Source organism: Pan troglodytes, chromosome 17 (assembly GCF_028858775.2).
Source record: "Pan troglodytes isolate AG18354 chromosome 17, NHGRI_mPanTro3-v2.0_pri, whole genome shotgun sequence".
Classification (NCBI taxonomy): Eukaryota; Metazoa; Chordata; class Mammalia; order Primates; family Hominidae; genus Pan; species Pan troglodytes.
The window spans coordinates 64,373,605-64,397,880 of NC_072415.2; the positions used below are offsets into that span (position 1 = coordinate 64,373,605).

Genomic DNA, 24,276 nt, shown 5'->3' on the forward strand with positions numbered 1-24,276 from the left:
ACGTGAACAAAGGTCTTTGCATCATAGACAATGTAAAGGATTAAGTGCTGTGCTTTTAGATATGCATATACATAAACATCTCAATGCTTTACAAAGCAGTATTGCTGCCCACAGGTCCCACCTCCAGCCCTAAGGCGGTTTTTCCCTATCTCAGTAGATGGAACATACAATAGGGTTTTATACCGAGACATTCCATTGCCCAGGGACAGGCAGGAGACAGATGCCTTCCTCTTGTCTCAACTGCAAGAGGCATTCCTTCCTCTTTTACTAATCCTCCTCAGCACAGACCCTTTACGGGTGTCGGGCTGGGGGATGGTCAGGTCTTTCCCTTCCCACGAGGCCATATTTCAGACTATCACATGGGGAGAAACCTTGGACAATACCTGGCTTTCCTAGGCAGAGGTCCCTGCGGCCTTCCGCAGTTTTTGTGTCCCTGGGTACTTGAGATTAGGGAGTGGTGATGACTCTTAAGGAGCGTGCTGCCTTCAAGCATCTGTTTAACAAAGCACATCTTGCACTGCCCTTAATCCATTTAACTCTGAGTTGACACAGCACATGTTTCAGAGAGCACAGGGTTGGGGGTAAGGTTATAGATCAACAGAATCTCAAGGCAGAAGAATTTTTCTTAGTACAGAACAAAATGGAGTCTCCTATGTCTACTTCTTTCTACACAGACACAGTAACAATCTGATCTCTCTTGCTTTTCCCCACAAACCACCAGATAAGCTGTCTCTTTTGATTAAAAAAAAGTAGAGATGGGATCTCGTTATGTTGCCCAGGCTGGTCTCGAATGCCTGGCCTCAAGTGATCCTCCTGCCTTCGCTTCCTGAAGTGCTAGGAAGGATTACAGGCATGAGCCACTGTGCCCGGTCTAGCTATTTCTGTTGTAGAACTATGAATTGAAGAAAGTGAAATCAGTATGCTGCCACCCTGCCACTTCTTCTTGAAATCTGGAGAGCTGGAGGTTACTGACAATTGTAACCCAGTGATAAGGAACCAGGAATTGAGAAGCTGCTGTTGCCTCTGTTGTTGATGCACCTACCTCTTGGCACACAAGAATCTGGTAGTTGGACACTGGAACACAGAAAAGAAGACTCACATATCCTTGTTTTTGCTAGCCATCAGAAATGGCAATAAAATAATAATAATAATAATGAAGAAACATGGCTTCTGCTTCACTAAGAAAGTACTATTGAATTACTATTGAAATTACTATTGAATTTTAAAAAGTGGTCAGTATAGTATATTTGTGTCATAGTGGTCATTCCTTTTTGTTTCAAATTACCAACTTGTATTCTAATAAAGTTTAGCCAATAGTTGATTTATCTAAACCAAACCTATGTAGATACATATATACTGAGACAGAACAGTTTGTGATGTTGACAGAAGAATATTTCATCTATTTAGGCTTAGCCAGACTATAGTGTTCTACTTCAGTGTCATCAACTTTTTTGATATAACACTCTAGCAGTGAAAAAAACGTGGGAGGTACACACTCACAGAATCTGTATATTTACTAAAGATGCACCGAAGTTTAGGTTTAGCCTTAGTATTCACTTACTTGGTTTTTGGGTGGCCGAATAATCAAATAACTACATCAGCATCAATTTGTGGCATCCCATGAAATTATGCACAAAATTATCATGTTCATCACATAGTTTACATCATATCTAATCAGGATTAATGATTCTAGCCATAAAAATAGGGCATCACATTTAGATTTATTATTAACATCTGAATATTCACTTTCTTTTTTTAACTTTTATTTTAGAATTGAGGGATACGTGTGCAGGTTTGTTACAGAGATATATTGCGTGATGCTGATATTTGGAGTACAAATGAATCCATCACCCAGATAGTGAGCATAGTATCCAGTAGATAGTTTTTCAACCCTTGCTCCCCTCTCTCCTTCTCCCTTATATTCCCCCCCAGCGTCTGTTGTTTTTATCTTTACATCCATGCATACCCAATGTTTAGCTCCCACTTATAAGTGAGAAAACGCAGTATTTGATTTTCTGTTTCTATGTTTTTTGCTTAGGATAATGGTTTCCAGTGGCATCCATGTTGCTGCAAAGGACATGACTTTGTTCTTTTTTATGGCTGTGTAGTATTCCATGGTGTATATATGCCGTATTATCTTTATCCAGTACATCATTGATGGGCACCTGGGTTGATTCCTAGGTGTTCATATGTCTTTGCTCTTGTGAATAACGCTGCAGTGAACATATGGGTGCGTGTGTCTTTTTGGCAGAATCATTTATTTTCCTTTGGGTATATACCCAGGAGTGGGATTCCTGGGTTGAATGATTGTTCAGTTCTTTGAGGAATCTCCAAACTGCTTTCCACAGTGGCTGAACTAATTTACATTCTCACCAACAGTGTGTAAGTATTCCCTTTTCTCTGTAGCCTCACCAGCACCTGTTATTTTTTGACTTTTTAACAAAAGCCATTCTGACTGGTGTGAGATGGTATTTCATTGTGATTTTGGATTGCATTTCTCTGATAATTAGTGATAAGCATTTTTTTCATATGTTTATTAGCTGCTTGTATGTCTTCTTTTGAGAAGTGTCTGTTTATGTCCTTTGCCCACTTTTTAATGGGGTTATTTGTTGTTTGCTTGTTGATTTAAATTCCTTATAGATCCTGGATATTAGGCCTTTGTTGGATGCATAGTTTGGAGATATTTTCTCCCATTCTGTAGCTTGTCTGTTTACACCTTTGATAGTTTCTCTTGCTGTGCAGAAACTCTTTAGTTTAATTAGGTCCCACTTGTCAATTTTTGTTTTCATTGTAATTGCTTTTGAGGACTTAGCCATAAACTCTTTGCCAATGCCAATATCGAGATGGGTGTTTCCTAGATTTTCTTCTAAGAATTTTGTAGTTTGATGGCTTGCGTTTAAGTCTAATCCATCTTGAGTTAATTTTGTGTATGGTGATAGGTGGGGGTCCAGTTGCATTCTTCTGCATATGGATAGCCAGTTATCCCAGCACCATGTATTGAATAGGCAGTTCTTTCTCTATTGCTTATATTTATCAACTTTGACAAAGATCAGATGGTTGTAGGTATGTGGCTTTATTTCTGAGTTCTTTTACTCTGCTCCATTGGTGTATATGTCTGTTTTTTAACCAGTAACTTTCTATTTTTGTTTCTGTAACCTTATAATACATTATACTTCGAAGTCAAGTAATATGATGTCCCCAGCTTTGTTCTTTTTGCTTAGGATTGCTTTGGCTATTTGGGCTCTTTTTTGGTTTTGTATGAATTTTAGAATAGTTTTTCTAATTCTTTGAAAAATGACATTGGTAGTTTGATAGGAATATCATTGAATCTGTAAATTACTCTGGACACTATTACCATTTTAATGATATTCATTCATCCAATCAATGAGCATGGAATGTGTTTCCATTTATTTGTGTCATCTCTGATTTCTTTGAACAGTGTTTTGTAATTCTCATTGTAGAGATTTTTCACCTCCCTGCTTATGTGTATTCCTAGGCATTTAGTTCTTTTTGTAGCTATTGTGAATGGGATTGTGTTCTTGATTTGGCTGTCAGTTTTGATGTTGTTGGTATGTAGGAATACTACTGATTTTTGAACACTGATTTTGTATCCTGAAACTTTGCTGAAGTTATCAGATATAGGAACTTTTTGGCAGAGATTATGGGGGTTTCTAGGTATATAATCATATTGTCTGCAAACGGGGATAGTTTGACTTCCTCTCTGGCTGTTTGGATACCCTTTATTCCTTTCTCTTCCTTGATTGCTGTGGCCAGGATTTCTAGTACTGTTGAGTAGGAGTGGTGAGAGAGGGCATCCTTGCCTTGTTCTGGTTTTCAAAGGGAATGCGTCCAGCTTTTGCCCATTCAGTATAATGTTGGCTGTGTGTTTGTCGTAGATGGTTTTTATTATTTTGACATATGTTCCTTTGATGCCTAGTTTGTTGAGGGCTTTTATCATGAGGGGATGTTGAATTTTGTCAAAAGCCTCTTCCGGATCCATTGAGATGATCATGTGGCTTTTGTTTTTAATTCTTCCTGGGATGCAAAGTTGGTTCAACATAATAATTTATTCACATTTATTGATTTGTATATGTTGAACCAACCTTGCATCCCAGGAAGAAAGCCTATTTGATTGTGGTTAACTTTTTGATGTTCTGCTGGATTCAGATTGTTAGTATTTTGTTTATGGTTTTTGCATCAATGTTCATCAGCAATATTGGCCTGAAGTTTTCTTTTTTTGTTGTGTCTTTGCCAGTTTTTGGTATCAGGATGATGTTTGTTTCATAGAATGAGTTAGTGGGGAGTCCCTCCTCCTCAGTTTTCTTTGGAATAGTTTCAGTAGGATTGGTGCCAGCTCTTCTTTATATGTCTTATAGAATTCAGCTGTGAATCCATGTGGTCCAGGGGTTTTTAAAAAAATTATTACTGACTCAATTTTGGACTCATTAGTGGTCAGTTCAGGGTTTCAGTTTCTTCCTGGTTCAATCTTGAGATGTTGCATGCTTCCAGGAATTTATTCATTTCCTCTAGATTTTCTAGTTTGTGTGCATAGAGGTGTTCGTAATGGTCACTGGGGATCTTCTGTATTTCCGTGGGATCAGTTGTAATGTCATCTTTATTTCTGATTGTGTTTATTTGGATCTTCTTTTTTTCTTTGTTAATCTGGTTAGTGGTCTATCAATCTTGTTTATTCTTTCAAAGAACCAACTTTTGATTTTGTTGATCTTTTTGTATGGATTTTTGGGTCTCAGTGTTATTCTGTTATGCTCTGATTTTGGTTATTTATTTTTTTATGCTAGCTTTGCAGTCAGTTTGCTCTTGTTTTTCTAGTTCCTTTTCATGTAATGTTAGATTATTAATTTGAGATCTTTCTAACATTGATGTAGGCATCTAGTGCTATAAACTTTACTCTTATGACATTGCTTCAGCTGCGTCCAAATATTTTGGTATGCTATGTCTCTATTTTTATTAATTTCAAAGATTTTTGGATATCTGCCTTACTTTCATTGTTTACCTGAAAGCCATTCAGGAGCAAGTTGTTTAATTTCCATGTAATTATATGGTTTTGAGAGATTTTTTGGTATTGATTTCTATTTTTATTGCACTGTGGTCTGAGAGTGTGCTTGGTGATTTCAATTTTTTTTAATTTCTTGAGACTTGCTTTATGTATGGCCAAGTATGTGGTTGATCTTAGAGTATGTTTTGTGTGGGGATGAGAAGAATGTATATTCTGTGGTTGCTGGGTAGAATATTCTATAGATGTCTATTAGGTCCAATTGGTCAAGTGTTTGCTTTAAGTCCAGAATTTCTTTGTTAATTTCTACCTTAATGTACTGTCTAACACTGTCAGTGGGGTGGTGAAGTCTCTATTACTATGTGGTTAAGTCTTTTTGTAGGTCTAGAAGTAGTTGTTTTATGAATCTGGGTGCTCCAGTGTTGGGTGCATATATATTTAGGATTGTTAAGTCTTCTTGTTGAATTGAACCCTTTGTCATTATATAATGCCCTTCTTTGTTCTTTTTGACTGTTTTTGATTTAAAGTCTGTTTTATCTGATACAAAAATAATGACCCCTGTTCTTTTTTGTTTTCCATTTGCATGATGGATCTTTCTCCACCTCTTTACTTTGAGCCTCTGTGTGTCATTAATGTGAGATGGGTTTCTTGAAGACAGCAGACAGTTGGGTCTTGATTTTTTATCCAACTTGCCATTTTATGCATTTTTTTTTTTTTTTTTTTTTTTTTTAAACAGGGTCTTCCTTTGTTGCCTAGACTGGAATGCAGTGCTGTGCTTATAGCTCACTGCAGGCTTGAACTCCTAGGCTCATGCAATCTTCCTGCCTCAGCCTCCTGAGTAGCTGGGACTACAGGCATGTACCACCATGCCTGGCTAATTTGCTATTTTTTGTAGAGACAGGATTGCACTATGTTGCCCAGACTGGTTTCAAAGTCCTGGGCTCAAGTGATCTTCCTGCCTTGGCTTCCCAGAAAGTTGGGATTATAGGTGTGAGCCACTGCACCAGACATCTATGCCTTTTAAGTTGGGCATTTAGACTGTTGACATTCAAAGTTAGTATTGGTACAGGACATTTTGATCCTGTCATCATGAATATGTACTTTCAAATATGGGTAAACATTCTAGATGTTACCTAATAAAATCTCATAAGCTTTTCTTGTGATTTCATCAGAGTCTAAATTTGTGATTATTATTGCAAAGAAAAATGTTGATATAATTGAAGATTGTGAAGCTTATTTTATGTACAAAACGATTATTAACAGCTTACAAATTATTGAGAGAGTGGATTAGCTTGGTCATTTTATGATGTAACATATTCTTTTTGAGTCAACAGAATAAAATGTGTGGTTATTTGTTTTGTGGTGTTATTTCAGTAATAGATAATAGCTACAAAAGTTGGTACATAAAAGTGGAGGGCTATACAACAAAACCCCAAATATGTGGTATTTAGGCTTTTGGGCAGTAGAGGGCTCAGAAAACTGTTAGCAGAGGCTGGAGTAACGATGAGGAAACTGCTTTAAGAAGTTCTTATGAAATATTTGGTAAAAGGAAAAAAAAGCTGCTTATAGTACATTGGAAAACAAAATACTGTACCTTATGAACTTTTGGCTTAGAATATCTTCAGGCAAAATGTAGAAAGCACCACCTTGTGCACTTAACTGCATTAGATTAAAGTACTATAAGGAAGTTGATTGAGGGTTGCTATTTGCAAGCGGAAGTTAAAGGTAATATATAGGAGTCTGGAATTACTAAATTGAAGAGTAGAACTGTTGTCTCATCTCCAGCTTTTGGTTATACTATCTGAGATGTCCTCCTTTTTCCATCATTATCTTTTCAAAATTCTTTCTAAGAAATGATCATTTTTGGAAACTTATTGATTATGAGTTTAGACATGTGATTTTGCTAATGGAATGTTAGACTTTAGAAAGTGCTTACAATATTTCCACTTCCTCCCTTGCTCCCTTGCCTTCTTATGAGAACATACAAAGGCTAGGCTGCTAGTGGATGAAATTCATGAAGCAGAGCTAAGTCGCCCCAGTTACGTCAGCCCACCTCATCCTTTCTCAGATAACCCACAGCCAATTGCCAGGCATGTGAGTGAGCTCAGACTTAAGAGATAAAGTTAGATTTGTATGTCACTGAGATTTTGTGATTGTCTGTTACACGTAATTGTGGCAGTTGATATTCATACAAGTGTGTACAATAATATGCACAATAAAGCAGCTTCATTATTAGAAAAAGATGAAGTATATTAATAAAGTGTTAGCAAAAAAGTGTTAGTGAAAAACAAACTAATTTTGTTCTGACGAATTGAGTCCCAAAACAATCTTTAAATGGTGGATAAATTTTAAAGCAGAACGTATTAAAATTATTTATTGGGCTGGATGCAGTAGCTTATGTTTGTAATCCCAGTGCTTTGGGAGGCTGAAGCAGGAGAATTGCTTGAGGCTAGGAGTTGGGAGACCAGCCTAGGCAATACAGCAAGACCCTGTCTTTACAAAAATTAAAAAAAAATTAACCCGGTGTGGTGGCATATGCCTGTAGTCCCAGCTACTTGGGAGAGTGAGGCAAGAGGATCCCTTAAGCCCAGGAGGTCAAAGCTGCAGTGCTATGATCATACCACTGCACTCAAGCCTGGGCGACAGGCTTTAATAAACAAAAAGGATTTATTATAAATTGCTGTCTTTGGTAGTTGAAGACTAAGAATTTTTTAGATTCGCCAAAGCTATTAATCCTAAATCAAAGTTGATTCTGAAAATCATATAACTTAAAACCTATTCTAAGATTTAATGTCCAAAAAAATTAGTAATATAATTATGCATACCACTTGAACCTGGGTGTTTTATAATATTGAATTCGTGCAATATAGTATATGCCTTGTAGCTAGCTCACAGTTCTGAGAGGTTTTTTTTGTACTCTAATGGCAAATTTTAAAATGTTGACTATTTTTAAAAACAAAGTTGTAATAAATATTTTTGGATAAAATTTCAGATTTATCTTTATATCATAGTTTATTCTAAGATAGTAGTAATAATAGGAGCTGGGTTTAGTTTGACCAAATACTGATTTAAATACTCAGCTCTTTGTCCAAAGTGTGCTTTTAATTCAATGTACATCTATTTTTACTTATTTTAAAAGTGTAAACATGAACCACTGTCATTGGATAACATCTCAATATATGAAAGATATTTCTGGTGAAGTTCATTTTCATAGATAATAGATATAATTTCATATTTCAAATAGTCTTGATAATTTCTATTTTTTGCTAGCTTCTTATGAGATCTAAACTATATTGTCGTTTACTTTTAATATTGCAAAGATCTCATATTAGTAAAATTTCAGCTGCATTCATGTTTGTATTATTAGTATTTTCAATCCTTAGTTTCTTTGTAGAAATCTTTTAAACCCATTCACAATTTTCTGATGATTTTTTTCGTTAAAAGTATATCTGCTTAACTGTACCCCTATAAAACATAATTTGTCAAAATATACTGAAAGCCAACAACCAATTTCAAACCTTCCACACTGTGGAACTCATCCTTATTTCTCAGAATATCTTTTATGCTCATGAATGGCTAGGTGAGGCACCAGAGTCAAGCTGCATATTCTGTATTAGTACAGCTTAATTTTCTGAAAAAATAAATATAAATATAAGTTTTACTATTTTATTTCTGCACTCTGGTGGAGCTTCTTTGCTTTTTTACTATAGATACTGGAATACCTTTCCAGATGCCTTTGCAGCCAGGTGTGAACAGTGTTCCATTTCTGGCTAATGAGATGTAAGCATCTTTCTTGGGGTTCCCAAGAAAGCTATGAAATAGGGCTAAACTCAGCTAAAATATCTTTTGCCTTTCACCCTTTTTCTTCCTGCTTAGAACATTGGGACAATGCCACCAGAAAGACAAATGCTATAAGCTAAGTATGGCAGAGCTGAGTGCTGTAAAGAGCCTTGGTCCCTAATGACATTATTAGGCCATCATATCAGATCTCTACTGCAGACTCCCAGACTTCTTGTGTGAGATCAATAAACCTCTCAACATTTATGTCCTCTATAAATCATATTTTTGTTGTTTGCAGCCAAACGTTTTCTTAACTGATATAATAATGTTGCACTCCCCTCTATGGAAACCACGGTTCTGATTCATTAGTATTATGTGTCCAAAATCATGGTAGAGAAGGGACATTGAAAAGGGACATGGGGCATGGGGCATAAATAGTCTTGATAATTTCTCGATAAGACTATTTATGACTATTTATATTTAGTTAAATATAAACATTTTTGTTTTGGTAAGTCCAGTAATGTCTGAATATCTGAAAGTATTGGAGGAGTTATATGGTAAGAAAGATAAGATTTATAGAAAAATCTAAGTTCAGAATTGTTAAATTATTTTTATTTGTCATATTATTTGGATACCAGTATTACTTACCTTTAAACCTTACTGTTTTGTGGGATTGTTATTATTATATATGGTACCTTCTGCAATACCTAGCTATTTAGAAGTAATCAAAGTGACAAAATACCATAATATATGGAGATGATGACAGGGCAAGGAGAAGGAATCAAACATACAGTACCTGGTATTATTTCCTTTTAATTTGTTTGTTATTATTATTTACATTTTACCTTAAATAGGAGACAAGTTAATTAAATATCCAATTTTCCTATTTGTAAGACAAAGAAAAACTTATGTTTGGCTTCTGACTTCAAGATTTTTATCTTTCTTGGGATATGTATTTTATTAAAATGTGTAATTTGGTGATTTGTATGTTTATGAAGTTTAGGGGTGGCCAAAAGGCTCACATTCTTCTAAGAGTAAAGTCTAAATTGGAAAATAGTAAAAGTTGCATACTCACAAAATTAGGCATATTCTAAATCATAGTATAACTACATCTTTAATTATGTCTCCCGAACATTCAGTAGAAAAGGGAAAATAACACTCAGAATCCCAGTAGATTTAGGAAGAGAGTTAGGAACAGAAGACAGTCTCCCTTTAGTTTTGCTGCTCTTTTAAATAGTAGTGGTTTTTTATGTGCCTTCCAGCTTCTCCCCCACTGTGCCCTTCTTCTTCCCACAGGTCTCCAGTCCCCAGATTTCTGTGCATCCTCTCTCATGCAAAGAAGGCTGGAAGACAAACTTGTGAAGCTAGAGGGTGATTACTAAAGGAGTTTGAAGTGAGTGCCATGAAAAGACCTAATTATTCTTAAGGAGAATGGTATTTCTGTATGTTCCTACACTTGAATTTTGACAATATTTTTCTATGAAGCATCAGAGCTGTTCAAGCCACAATTCCAAAAAGGTGTGTGCTTTTTTAGATTTGATACATAATATTTTTGAATAAAAGTAGGCTTTTTGCTGGGGCTAAATATTAATATTCTTTAACAATCATTCCAATCCATAGAGTGAGATTACAAAATCTTTACTAAGGAAATTGCTTGTAAAGTGTAATGTCAAACAAATATTAATAACGTAAACACATTAACTATATATTGGTAAATAATGAGTGATATGGTAGATAAATGAAAAAACAAATGCTATCGATTATGATATAGTTTTTAATGACATTCTTTTTTGGCTTGGATAGGCTTTTCTATTTTTTTTTAAACTTATTTTGAGATAATTGTAGATTTGCATGCAGTTTTGAAAAATAATACATAATACATAATAATAATACCATATTCCCTTTATCCAGTTTCTCCCCATGGTAATATCTTGCATACCTACAGTACTGTATCACAACTAGGAAAATGACATTGATACTACCCGCTGCCATTATTTAGATACCACCAGTTTTACATGCACTCATTTATGCATGTGTGTTAATTCTATGCAGTTTTATTGCGTGTATAGATTCATGTGACCACGCCACAGTCAACACACAGAACAGGTTGATCACAAGGATCCCTCCTGCTACCCTTTCAAAGCGAAAGCCACTTTCTTTCTTCTCCTCCCCCACCTCCCTAACCCCAGAAACCACTAATTCTGTTCATCTTTATCATTTTGTCATTTCAAAAATGTTAAATAAATGGAAGAATCCACTATTTAACCTTATGAGATTGGCTTTTTCATTCAGTATTATTCCCCTGAGACAATTCCAGTTGTCGTGTGCATCAATAGTTTGTTCCTTTTCATTACTTGGTAGTATTCCGTGTATGGATTACCACAGTTTAGCTATTAACCCATGTGGGTTGTTTCCAGTTTTTGGCTATTTGGAATAAAGCTACTATCAACATTTGTGTACATGTTTTTGTGTAAATGCTTTCATTTCTATGGGATGAAGAGTACAATTGCTGGGTTGTACAGTAAGTATTTGTTTGATTTGCAAGACACTGCCGCACTTTTCAAGAGAGGCAGTTACTGTTTCACATTTCCAGGTGCAATGTCTGAGTGATCCACTTTCTCCAAATCCTTGCCAACACCTGATGTTATCACTATTTTAAAAAAAATTTAGCTATTCTGGTAAGCTTGTACTGATATGTACCCTTACCTAATAGCCAATGATGCTGAACATCTTTTGATATATGGGTATCTTAGTGAAATGTCCATGTCTTTGTCCCTAATTAGATTGTTTCTTACAAAGTTGAGTTTTGAAAGCTCTTTATGTATTTTAGTTACAAGTACTTTGTTGGAAATGTCTTGCAAATATTTTTTTTCCAGTCTGTCACTTATCTTTCCATCCTCCTCACAGGTCTTTCACATAGCATACATTTTTTTAACTTTGATAAAGGTCAATTTATCATTTTTTCTTTTAAGAATCATGCTTTTGGTGTCAAGTGTAATAACTCTGTCTAGTTGTAGGTTCTGAAAACTTTATCCTGTGTTTTTCTTCTAAATATTTTATAGTTTTGTATTTTGCATGTAACTCCATATTCCATTTTAAGTAAATTTTCATACTTAGTGTAAAGTTAGATCAAGGCCTATGAATGTCCAGCTGCTCCAACACCATTTGCTGAAATGCTGTTCAACTGAATTGTTTTTAAACCTTTGTCACCCATCAAATGTGATTTAATATACTCATGAGAACACTTTATTTTTACCCATTACAGTGTTCTTTCCTTTCTGAAGACCTCTGGATCCTATTTAATCTTCATTTTTAGCAGGCAGTCCTGCTGTTCAGGTGTAGTATAAGGACTGGGTGGATGTGTTGGTTCAGCCTTCCATTGGGCCCTGCCATCACCACTCTGGCAAAAGTAGAGCACAGACTGCCTCTCATTGCAGATGGGTGAGGTGGCAGTTCAGCTCCCCTTCTGGCCCTGCTGACATCCTCCTGGCAAAGGTGGGGCACTGATTTGCACATCCTTTTTGCTTTCCAGTGGGACTGGAAGCTTACCTCCCCAGTGGAACCTGATGACACAGGGGAGGTGACAAGGAAGTGGAGTGCTGCGTAGGCCCGTGTCCTACCTCTTTGTTTCACCTTGTTGATACCCAGGTGGGAATGGAGGCTCAGATCCCTGCTGAACCCTGCCAACACCAGAGAGGGTATATTAGTTTCCTTTGGCAACTATAACAAAGTTCCACAAATTTAGTGGCTTAAAAAGACAAATTTGTTGTCTCATAACTCTGGAGGCCAGAAGTCTGAGAGCAGGGCCACACTGCCTCTGAAAGCTCTAGGGGAGAATCCTTTTTCACTTCTTCCAGCTTCTGGTGGCTCCAAGTGTTCCTGGGCTGTGGCTGTAAAACTCCAGTCTCTACCTCTGTCTTCACATGGCTTTCTCCTCTTCTCCATGTCTCTATCCTCTATGTATCTCTTATAAGGACATTTGTTTTTGGATTTAGGGCCACCAGGATAATCCAGGGTGAGCTCATCTTGAGGTCTTTAATTATCTTTGCAAAGACCCTTTTTCCAAATTAGGTCAGATTCACAAGTTCCAGGGATGTGACATGGACATTTTTTTGGTGGGTCACTGTTCCCACTACACCCTGATGCAGGGTGGGGATGGAGGCTTAGCATCCTGCTGGGCCTTGATGACTCCAGGGGTGGGAGTAGGGGTGGGAGAGGGTAGTGAAGCTCCCTGGTCACTAGCCTTTCTTTGCACTACCTAGCTGCTATGGGTTGAATGTCCCTCTGCTTTTATGAATGGATTAATGTTATTATCACAGAAGTGGCTTTGTTATAAAAGTGAGCTCTCTCTTGCTCTTACCCTCGTGTCATGTGATGCCCTCCACCATGTTATGATGTAGCAAGAAGGCCCTCACCAGGTGTCGGTACCACGCTCTTGGACTTCTCAGTCTCCAGAATTGTGAACTAAATAAACTTCTTTTCTTTATAATTTATACAAACTGTGGTATTGTTATAGCCCCAGAAAATGGACTAAGACATTGGTTAAGTCTCGTTGCTGCCAGCTGGGGGTGGAAGCTGTCTTTGTCTCTGGACTTCACTCATACTGCCTATGTTACCTCCTGCTTCTGCTGAGTGGAAGATAGAAATCAGCTCCCTGCTTGGTCAGTCTACATCACCTGGAAGAGCAATCAGTGCTGTCTGCATCTGCCAGGTAGAAGATGGGAGATTAGCTCCCTGCTCAGCTTTGTAGACACCATGGGATAGGGGTGTGTCAGGGCACCACCATCTGCTTCTGTGGGACGGGGGTGGGTAGGATGGAAAAGTGTCTCCTTGCTCTGCCACACTGAAACCATGGGGGTGGTTTGTAGGTTGATGCTTGGCTGGTGTAGGGTGGGCAGTATAAAAAAGTGTTTTGTTCTGTTAGGCACCTGGTCCTATGACTAGGAGGAGAAGGCTTTTCATGCATGCAGTTGTGTGTGTGTGTGTGCATGTGTGTGTGTTTCTTTCCCACCTGGGATATGTGGGAGGCAATAAGGAAACCCAGAGAACTCACTGAATGTCATTCCTTAAGTCCCAACGTCCATAGATAGCTTGCTGCATTCTTTCCACCTATGCTTGAGTTTTCCTATGCTTGTTTGTTGTGTTATGTGCAGGGTCTTTAAGTTTTAAGAGGAAAGACTTGGGAGGAATGGGCTATTGCATCTTGGCCACACCAGAAATTGTTCGATGACTCATTGCATTTAAAATTCTAAATGTCATTGGTCATACATTTTAGTGGAATTCTTTTCAATTTTTATGTTCATGTTTCCTACAATTGTCAGTTTAAGCAGTAAGTGAAAGAAAAACAATTTAAAATGTATTTTAACTTTTAGTTAATGCTGACCTCCGACTGTATCTGCTTTCTTATTGGTCCTTATACAGAGGATTTTACAGGGACAAAAGCAAAAGATAAAAATATACTAATAACACTTTTATTTAACATCATTCTTACATGAGATTAAAAACTGTATTTAATGCCATATTCTTGTACAACTATGAGTTCTTATTTTTATGAACTATCTTCAGCCATGTGTACAAGAATACTGTCTAGAATAGTTTAACAGTATTATTTATGTGTGTTGACTTAGAAGTAAACAGCAATAACTACTACACATGATTTTATAGCAGAACGGCCTCATTTCTTCTTTTGATATCATGAATGACTATTATGATGAAATCCACGTCTTGATGGAGTTTTGTGTGCCTTTATTCCATCTTTTGCATTGAGGATGAAGTTTACTAAGTTGGAAGGCATGGTTTTTTCAATTATTGATGGGGACAATTTTCCTCTCATTTCTGTCTGGACAAACATCACTAGTTTGGAATATGCTGGGTTTCTGTAAGCAAAAGAAGAGTTAAAAAAAGATAAGAAATTTTTAGATTTAACTACTGACTTTACAGGTTTTTGGAGAGCAGGATTCTTATCTTATTCACCGTTGACCTACTTAAAAATTGTACTTAAAAGTATTAAGTGGCTAGAATATTTCTTAAAATCTTGAGTTTTAGGCACCATTTCCTTTTTGTCATTTTATTGACTTTAAAAAATTCTAACAGTAATGTAGGCTTATTATGAAAATTTAAACAATATAAATTTTTCATAATTAAAGAAAATTTTCCCTCCCTCATTTCCCTTATCCTGTTTCCCAGAGATAATCACTGTTTACAGTTTTAATTGTTATATTTTCACGTGACTGTCTTTCTCTCTCTATATATACATATACAAAAACAGCATACATATGAACATAAATGAATATGTTCCCCACATATATAAATATAGTTTTATTTTTTAATGGAGATATTTTTCTGCAACTAGTTTTATTTTTATCTTAATAGGATACCATGAACTTCCTTCTGTGTCTGTACATACAATCTACTTAACTGTTTTTCATGGCTACAGACAGTATTTCATTTTCTATTTAACAGTCCTTTTATTGACTATCATTTAGGTTGTTTCTCACTTTTGGCTACTGTAAGTAAAGCTGCAATAAAATATCTTTGTAATGTATCCATTTATGCTTTTTTTTTTTGAGACAGGGTCTTACTCTGTTGCCCAGGCTGGAGTGCAGTGATGTGATTCTAGTTCACTGCAGCCTCGAACTCCTGAATTTAAGCAATTCTCCAGCCTCAGTCTTCTGAGTGGCTGCGATTACAGGTGTGCCCAATCATGCCTGGCTAGATTTTAAAATTTTTTTAAAGAGACAGGGTCTCATTATGTTGCCAAGGCCAGTCTCAAGCTCCTGGCCTCAAGCGATCCTCCCACTTCGGCCTCCCAAAATGCTGGGATTACAGGTGTGACCCACCTCACCCAGCCCCATTTACACTTTTATAAATACTTATAATTTCTAGGTCAAAGGTTTGTGCATTAAGGTTTTTGACACGTTAATTCCAAACTGCACTCTAAGTGGTATTTTATATTCTAGCCCATTGATCTTCACACTGGGGTCAGAAAGGGTGAATACTTTTAAGAGAATAAATTTTCCAGTCTCTAACTTCCATATGCATTTTTTCCTTAATCAGATCTGTAAATATGTCTCTGTTGGAGATGTGGGCTTTTTCTTTCCTATCAGCCTCTTCAAAATCGCCCTTCTCTTGCTTTATACAACAAAGGCATACCTGTTATCCACACTAAATGGTACTATGGTGCTTTACCTTGGTATATAAAAATCTTTGAGATGCTAAAGGGAAAATCTGATTAGTGGCGAGTTGAGAAAAAATTCTTTTCCAAGTCATGCCTTTTTTTTTTTTTTCAGTAAAACTTAAGGATCTAATTGAGTTGTCAGCTGACAGGTCTTTTTTTTTTTTTTTCTTTTGAGACGGAGTCTCACTCTGTCACCCAGGCTGGAGTGCCGTGGAGTGATCTGGGATCACTGCAAGCCCCGCCTCCTGGGTTCAAACGATTCTCCTGCTTCAGCCTCCCGAGTAGCTGGGACTACAGGCCTGTGCCACCATGCCTGGCTAATTTTTGTATTTTTGGTAGAGATGGGGTTTCACCATGTTGGCCAGGCTGATCTCGAACTCCTGACCTCAGGTGATCCACCCGCCTCAGCCTCCCAAAGTGCTGGGATTACAGGTGTGAGCCACTGTGCTTGGCCAGGTCTTTTTTTAATGATAAACATTTTTTGATGATAGGTCACTACATAATTTATGGTATATAATTCATAAATTTTTTATATAAAAATAAAATAAATATTTTTATATAATTCTCAAATTTTATTTTTATTTATTATTAAATCAAAAATTATTTAATTGAATGACAGTGCTGGAATTATACTCTCTCCATTTCAACACATTTATGTTAATAAATTTTCTTCAATTTTCTTAAAATGAAAGCAGTAGACGACTTGATATTGAATGCTGTCTTATTTTTCAGTAATATACACCCACAGTTAAATGAAATGAGTGTAATGGTTAAAAGTGTGGACTCAGGAACTAGTCTGCCTTGGTTTGAAACTGAGCTTTGCTATTACCTATATGTAACCTTCAGATAGTTAATCTCTTTGGGCTTTCACTTTCTTTCCTGCCCATTGGGCATAGTCACACTATCTACTTTATGGGGTTACTTTGAAGATCAAATGAGTCAATATGTACAAATTGTTTATAACAGTGCCTAGCACATAGTAAGTGCTATTTCAGTTTTGCTAATAATAAAATATGTGTTTCTAATAACAGTTTGCATTATGTTTAATATTTGTATACAAACATTTTTAATTTTGATCAATATATAATGATAACAACTTAATCCAGAAGGCATATATATATTTTTAATTGTTAGATAGTATGGTTATAGGAAATAAAACACATTTTAAAACTTTAAACACATGTCATTTTTACAGAGAATTAGGATGACTACGAAAGAATTCAAAGCATAAAATATATTCTATTAGAATAAAATTATATGAGGGAAAAATAAAAATGTGAGTTCAAGGAGGAAAGGAATGATGTAAAGTTTCTGACTGTTAAAAGTTGTATTTATTTTGAAATGAATAATTTAATGGTGGGTTTCAAGTTATGGTATTTATAATCTACTGGATACGTTTATAAGGATGGTATAACCGCTTTTTAAAAAATGTCAATGTTTAGCGCATGCTGGGAATTGTACTTTTCATCAATGTAATTTACTTTTCATCAATGTAATCCCTATGAAAAATTTCAATGTCAACTTAAAAATGTGCAAGAGAGAATATAGTTTTATAAAATTTTCAAGGGAGACTACCCTTCCAACAAATAGTGTGAGCGTCCATTTTCTTATACTTTTCTCTATGCGGGGTTTATACTATTTTTACAGTGCCTCAAATGGCTACACCGAGAACAGAGTAGTTCCCTCTTATACTCTGTTTCACTTTCTGCAGTTTTATTTACCCAAGGTCAACCTGTTCCAGAAATAAGAAAAATTCATAAGCTTTTAATTGTACATTGTTCTGAGTAATGTGATGAAATCTTAACACCGTCCTGCTCTGTCCCACCCAGGATGTGAAATCATCCCTTTACCAGTGTATTCAGGCTGTATAGCCCACCCACGCATTAGTCACTTAGTAGCCCTCTTGATTATGAGATTAAAAAAACCATGGTGTATACATAGGGTTTGGTACTATCCATGGGTTTAGGCATTTACTTGGGGTCATGGAACGTATCTCCATGGATAAATGGGGGAACTACTGTCCTTACTAGTAGTTTGTATGGTCTTAAATCTTTATTTGTGTTTACAATGGCTTTACACACATGAGAAAGCCTTTCTAATATTTACTGGAGTGCACTTCTACATTGACAAGGTGCAAGAAGGGGACTTGGCCTGTGAAGCACACTTTAAGCTGTGTAATTTTCCAACTCTAGTCCGTGCCAGCAGTTGATTTACCTTGCTGAATTGGAGTAATTACCCTTCATTTGTTTGGTTTTCTCCTGCTATGGAGAATAAAGTCTTGGCCATAGATTCAAAATTGACAAATGTGTAGAAAGACCATACATTGTTATTATTATTATCTGCATCAACAATCGTATACATTAACGTGAATAATTGTGAGGTTTTTTAGTTTTCCAGTTCAGTAGAGGAAATGTTAAGGAATACAGGTCCAAAATTTAATTTCATTTGGGCTTCCTTCACATACATTTTTTTTTTGTACTGAGACATTTATATCTGACCAATACATCTGTTATCACGTGCCAATATCTTTTACTTAATAAAAAATCATTTAGCAAACATTAAAATTTAAGGAACTTGTGAAATGATATACATTGAATTTGAGTATATGCTTTTACAAAATAAGTATATTTTATGCTGCCATTTTATCCCAAGGCCACCTTTAGGCAGTGACTCATCTCTGATTTCTTCGGCTTTTCTTTTTATCTGAATGTACCTACTGGATCTCATTTTGCAGGTATCTGCTCTTAGTAGGTAGTCCATTGGAAGAATTCATTCAAAGTAAAACATTCATTACTGATAAATGTAAGTGTGCTATAATTCTAGGAAAGTTTATTTTTAATTCACAAAAGTTCCTTAATAATTTACAGAAATGACTCTAATGGAGAAATAGAAAACATCAAGGAAGCTTAACTGCTGGGAAATGTTTGTGTGTGTTTGACTGTTCTCAGAAACCTCAGATCATACTTTATAGGGAAGTATCCATTCTGATTATACTTGAAATGAAAACGATTATAAGAAGTTATTTTAAAAATCATATTTAGGGGCAGTTTTTTTCCCGCAACAGAATATGCTGCTACATATTTCTACTGATGAGCCAGCAATCTTAAACTAAATCACAAGTTGGACTAAAAAAACCTGTTAAAATAAATAAGTGCAAATAACACTTACTCTTTCGTTGGTGAACATACAAAGCCACAAGGATGGTTATAACCGCGGATATAATTTGAAGATGGAGGATATTCTGGAAAATCCACACTTTTAGCTAAGAGATTTAAAAAAATTAAAATGAAACCTATTCACAAAGAGGAAAAACTATTTCCAGCAGCATATTTTTAGAAACATATAATATAGCATTTAAGTTAGTTAATAGCATTAACATTAGTTTTATATATGTGAATGTGTATTTGCACATATGAAGCCAAAATTGAGAAAATACCAGTATCAGCACTATTGTCCTCTTAAACTTTTTCCTGCTAGTTATTTCTAAAGATGCTGTCAACTTCTGTATACAAGAAAAATGGTTAAAAGTATCATTGAACTATTTTCTGAGATTTGAAGCAAAAGATACCCTCAAATCTCAGAAAATAGTTAATGCTGATAACTAACTTAAATCTCACTGGGTTTGAGTGAAAACTGTTAACTGGCTTTGGGTGAAAACTATTCTACTAGGGTCCTGGGTTCATAGATTTTTGTGTTAATCATGTTTTTTTTTTTTAAATAAAATATTCGAAGTAGTTAGATGGTCGGTCAATAAAGATACTTTAAAATGCTTCCTTCTGCAATTCCCTGTAGCTAACTTCAAACTCTAACTAAAAATCAATAGAGTTTATTTTAGAATTATGCAACCTAGTATCTGTATTCTATGTGAATGCAGAGGGGGGTGGTTTATGATTTAATTTATGATAATATATATACTCTTCTAAAAATATTTTAAAAGATATATTTGTTTATTCTGTGCAACTGAATCCTGCTCTTGTCAGAGAAGATGGATTTTCTGATATGATTTTAACATAAAGCAAATCAATTCCATGGGAAATACAAAGTAAAACACTAAGGAGACTAGAGTTGTTGAATGAATTTTCCATTTTTATGACTTATATCATTATCTTAACAGAGCCTATAATAGTACTGCCAGAGTGATCTTATTATAAAAGATTTTTTCCCTGTTTGAAATATGGAAATTATGCTTGTCTTCTTTAAAAAAATCTGTTGTAGTCTACAAACAGGTATGGGTCTTTTATGAAGCATATGGTGTGGTAGTTAGCACTTATTTTGGAAAATCAGAAAGATCTGAGTCTTAATTCTGGGTTACCTACTTATTAGCTATGTAACTTACTTTCTTAACTGCTTAATTTCCATGAACTTCAGTTTCCTCACTAGTGAGATAATGCAAGCAAAATATTTAGCTTAAAGCAAGGTGCAGGGCAGGATAAAAAAAAAAGAAATGTTAAGAAGACTATGAGTACTGATTGAAAATTCATTCAATGGAAACTTTTAAAAGCAAATTCAGTAGTGATTTGTACACCACGTGGTTGATTACCTCTAGTTGTTGATTTTAACCTCTACTTCTTTTTTTAGCTTCCCTCTGGTCACTAATAATTATATAGAAATGGTCTGCCTTCAAAATGTGGGAAATAACAGATCTATGATCTGTTCAGACAAACTATTTTATGTTGTAGGCAGTGAATACATTATATGTGCCCTCATTTCAAAAATGAGACAACTAAACATATATGAATATTATGAACATCAGCCCTTAGTGGTATGCTGCAGAAAGAGCTAACTGGGTTTGAATGAGTGCTGTGACTTAGTCTGAACTCTGAAATGTAGAGTCCTAAAGATATCTCGGAGGAACTGAAATCTTGTTGGGAAATAATAATTAACGAAACGTAGTTGTCCCTGGTCCCAAGTAGAAATGGTGAAATTAATTCAAATTATAGAGAAAAACGGGCTCTATGCCACTGTGATACCAAAGTTCCTTCACCATGAGTTATCTTAAGTTATCTGAGTCCATAGATCCATATGGTATGAAATGGTATGTTCTCAGCAATAATGCAAGTTAGAAAATGATTACACATTTGCATTTTACAGAATGACATATTTGGGAGTGGGGATAGGGATATATCAAAACCCGCAGTTTCTAAAAGAAATAAAAGCACATTTATGTAAAGAGCCATCTAGTGGAAATTTCTTTAACAGTTTTATCAGTTACTGGATATGTGCATTATAAGCAATTCAAATATAAAATTATATCTGACAATTAATTTTGTTTCTTAGGATTTAAAAAATGTATACCCAAAGTTTTAGGCTACAAGTATCTATCTATACTCAGTGCTACAGGATATATGCTGCAAAAGTCTAAGAGATGTTGCAAACATTGACCATTATATAAATGGCACCTTCAGAGTGTCACTAGGCATATCTACATGATACGTCTAATTGTTGATCCCACTAAGTAAATTTAAAAAGGAAATAATTAAAATATAATTTCTTTGAAGCTGTGAATAAAGGGAAAACATTTATTAATGGCTCGCAGTAATTCCAAGATATGGGCAAAATGTTTCAACTTACAACTGATAATGTTCATATTTCCTTCGTAGCGCTTGATGTACACTAAGTCGATAAAGTCTCGAGGGGAAATGGAGCCCACGGCAAAACTTTGTGTAATGGTATGACATATGAATGTGTCCTGCAACAAATCAAACCGTAAAGATAACAAACGTTACTTAATATCTATTCTTTGTATTGTTTCCCCCCCAAATTTTATTGCATATGATTGGCCTCTATTTGGAAAAAGCAGGGCTTTGAAATTTTAAGATCTCGTCACCAAATCAGCTTGGATTTTGAGTGTTAAAGGAGCATTAAATCTACGAGTGTAGAAAATTCAAGAAGCAATCTTGATACCATCTACTCTTTCAATTTTTAGATGGAGAAATTGAAGCCTAACAGATTAAATCACATTCACATCTAGAGATAAGTACAGAAATAGAACCCAGGTTTCCTGATTCCCCATGCAGTACTATTTCTACTACTCCACATAGGCTAAGTAATATATTCTGAAAAATACATTGATTTAGCACCCTGTGGTGTAAGGTCTAAAATTAAAGACCAATGTTGTATGCTGGTTTTACCAGCATAGGGTGAAACCAGGAGGGTCTTGAATGGCCTAACTGCACATTCCTTTCCCTCTTCATTCCTGTAGATAAGATCCCCTAGCCAAACAACCCTCCTTCTCAACAGGACCAGCACAGTTACTATTTATCCCTGTTTAGCGGTTTCAGTTCCCTGCTGGCCTATGGAATCATTCAAACAAGTCAATCACATTCTTCTGCAGGAACTGGGGCTCACCCTACCCTGTTGACACAAAGGCTACCTCCCACAGCCCCTAGGTGTTCACCCTGTTCCCATGTTGCCCTGTGTGGCATGGTTTGTTCTCCCTCCTTGGTCTGTGATTAATGGTGAATAAACTTTAGTCTACCTCACTTGTCCATTGGTGGGTATTATGTGTTTGGCCATCCCCATAACCCTAGAGTGGGACTCTCTCCCTCACCAGTAGGTTGAAGAGGAGGCAGTTAAGAAACATCCTTGACCAGGCATGGTGGCACATGACTGTAATTCCAGCTACTTGGGAGGCTGAGGTAGGATGATCACTTGAGCCCAAGAGTTTGAGGCTAGAGTGAGCTTTGATCACAACACTGCACTCTAGCCTGGGCAAGAGAGTGAGACCCTATCTCTAAAAAGAATAATAATTATAAAAATAAATAAGTAAATAAAACATACTCCTGGAGATGAATACTACAAATCTTTACAGAAAGGGAAAATAATTCTAATTTAAAATTAGGAGACCAGGTACGGGTCCTGGTTCTGTCACATATTGGCTGCATTATCCTTGAATAAGTCACATAATCTCTCTGAATTTGTTTTCAGGTTTTTGGATGTCACGTCTAGTATTCTTTCTATTATAACATATGACTTGCAACAACAATAGAAATATCTGGGCTGGGTGCGGTGGCTCACGCCTGTAATCCCAGCACTTTGGGAGGCCGAGGCAGGCTGATCACAAGTTCAGGAGATCGAGACTATCCTGGCTAACACGGTGAAACTCTGTCTCTACTAAAAATACAAAAAATTAGCTGGGCGTGGTGGCGGGCACCTGTAGTCCCAGCTACTTGGGAGGCTGAGGCAGGAGAATGGCATGAACCTGGGAGGCGGAGCTTGCAATGAGCCGAGATTGTGCCACTGCACTCCAGCCTGGGGTGACAGAGCGAGACTCTGTCTCAAAAAAAGAAATATCTGAAGTGCTAATCAAACTGTATGATTAGTATCATACAAAGATGAATGAAATAGTTAAATTTTTGGATTTTCATTTGTGATGCCCAGTGGTTCTCAAACTGAATGTTCAAATCCCAAGAAGATCATGGACATGTGTTTTCTGTGGATAGGAACTTCCTCTCTACAAAATAAAACTGATTTACAAGATGAAGATCAAGGACTTTCTACAAGATGAAACAGATTTACCTTCATGGGCTTTTCTATAACTCTTCTCTCCTAGATTTTAAGATGAGTTTAATAAAAGTAGGTAAAATTACAGAGTTCTAAATAAATGATAATATGATGGCAGATATGTGGGATATTTATTTATTTATTTACTTATTTTTGTTTGCTTTGATAAATGAAATGCAGGTTGGAGACTTAAAGAACTAAAGGCCTAGTGATCTGAAATTTTACAAATGCAATCATTTGTGAAAATCATAAAAATTAGTTTTATTCCATCATTCACATTCTCATCTCTTTTAAATAAAGTTATTATTAGCCAAAAATCTAGGACTCAGTTTTAAAAACAGCTTATTGAGTATAATATACATACCATGAATTCACCTATTTTAAGTATACAGTTCAATGAATTTCCCAAAGGAACTTTATTTGTGCACTTTCATCACAATCCAGTTTTAGAAGACTTATCTGATTCCTCTCTCCCTGCATCAGTAAGCCCTATTGACTCTATATATCTTTGGGTTCCCTGACTTACCTCCCTCTCCACGTCTACCACCCTTGCACAAGCCACCATAATGTCTCATTTAGATTACTCTCATAGCCTCATAACTTTCTGCTGATTTCGTAGCCTCATAACTGTTTTTGCTGATTTCGTTCTTACCTCCTTATAATCCATGCTCCTTTCAGCAGCTGTCTCTTAAAAGTGTAAATCAAATCAGTCACTTCCCTGCTTAAAACACATCAATGGCTTCCCAATGAACGTAGAGCAAAACTTCTCCCCCTGACCTTTGAGACTCTTGCAGAATCTGAT

At 36.0% G+C, this 24,276-nt stretch overlaps 2 protein-coding genes across 7 annotated transcripts in view; one reads left to right on the forward strand and one right to left on the reverse strand.

Annotated features, from left to right (window-relative positions):
* POLI (DNA polymerase iota) overlaps positions 1-11,064 on the forward strand; it is a 52,837-nt gene extending 41,773 nt beyond the window's left edge. The window contains exons 9-10 of one of the 3 annotated variants that reach the window (XM_024350803.2): positions 10,091-10,187; positions 10,847-11,064. In XM_024350803.2, the coding sequence (XP_024206571.1) occupies positions 10,091-10,176 (86 nt within the window). In that variant the 3' untranslated portion in view covers positions 10,177-10,187; positions 10,847-11,064. Of the gene's footprint in view, positions 1-10,090 lie in introns of all 3 variants that reach the window. The other 2 variants (XM_024350802.2, XM_024350801.2) reach the window with 2 other exon arrangements.
* Positions 11,065-14,249: 3,185 nt separating this feature from the next.
* Positions 14,250-24,276, reverse strand: part of STARD6 (StAR related lipid transfer domain containing 6) — a 33,134-nt gene continuing 23,107 nt past the window's right edge. For all 4 annotated transcript variants that reach the window (XM_523930.6, XM_009434041.3, XM_054671854.2 and 1 more), the window contains exons 6-8: positions 21,543-21,660; positions 19,140-19,233; positions 14,250-14,670 (exon numbers count right to left, since the gene is read on the reverse strand). In XM_523930.6, coding sequence (XP_523930.2) covers positions 14,487-14,670; positions 19,140-19,233; positions 21,543-21,660 — 396 coding nt within the window. In that variant the 3' untranslated portion in view covers positions 14,250-14,486. The remainder of the gene's footprint in view (positions 14,671-19,139; positions 19,234-21,542; positions 21,661-24,276) is intronic.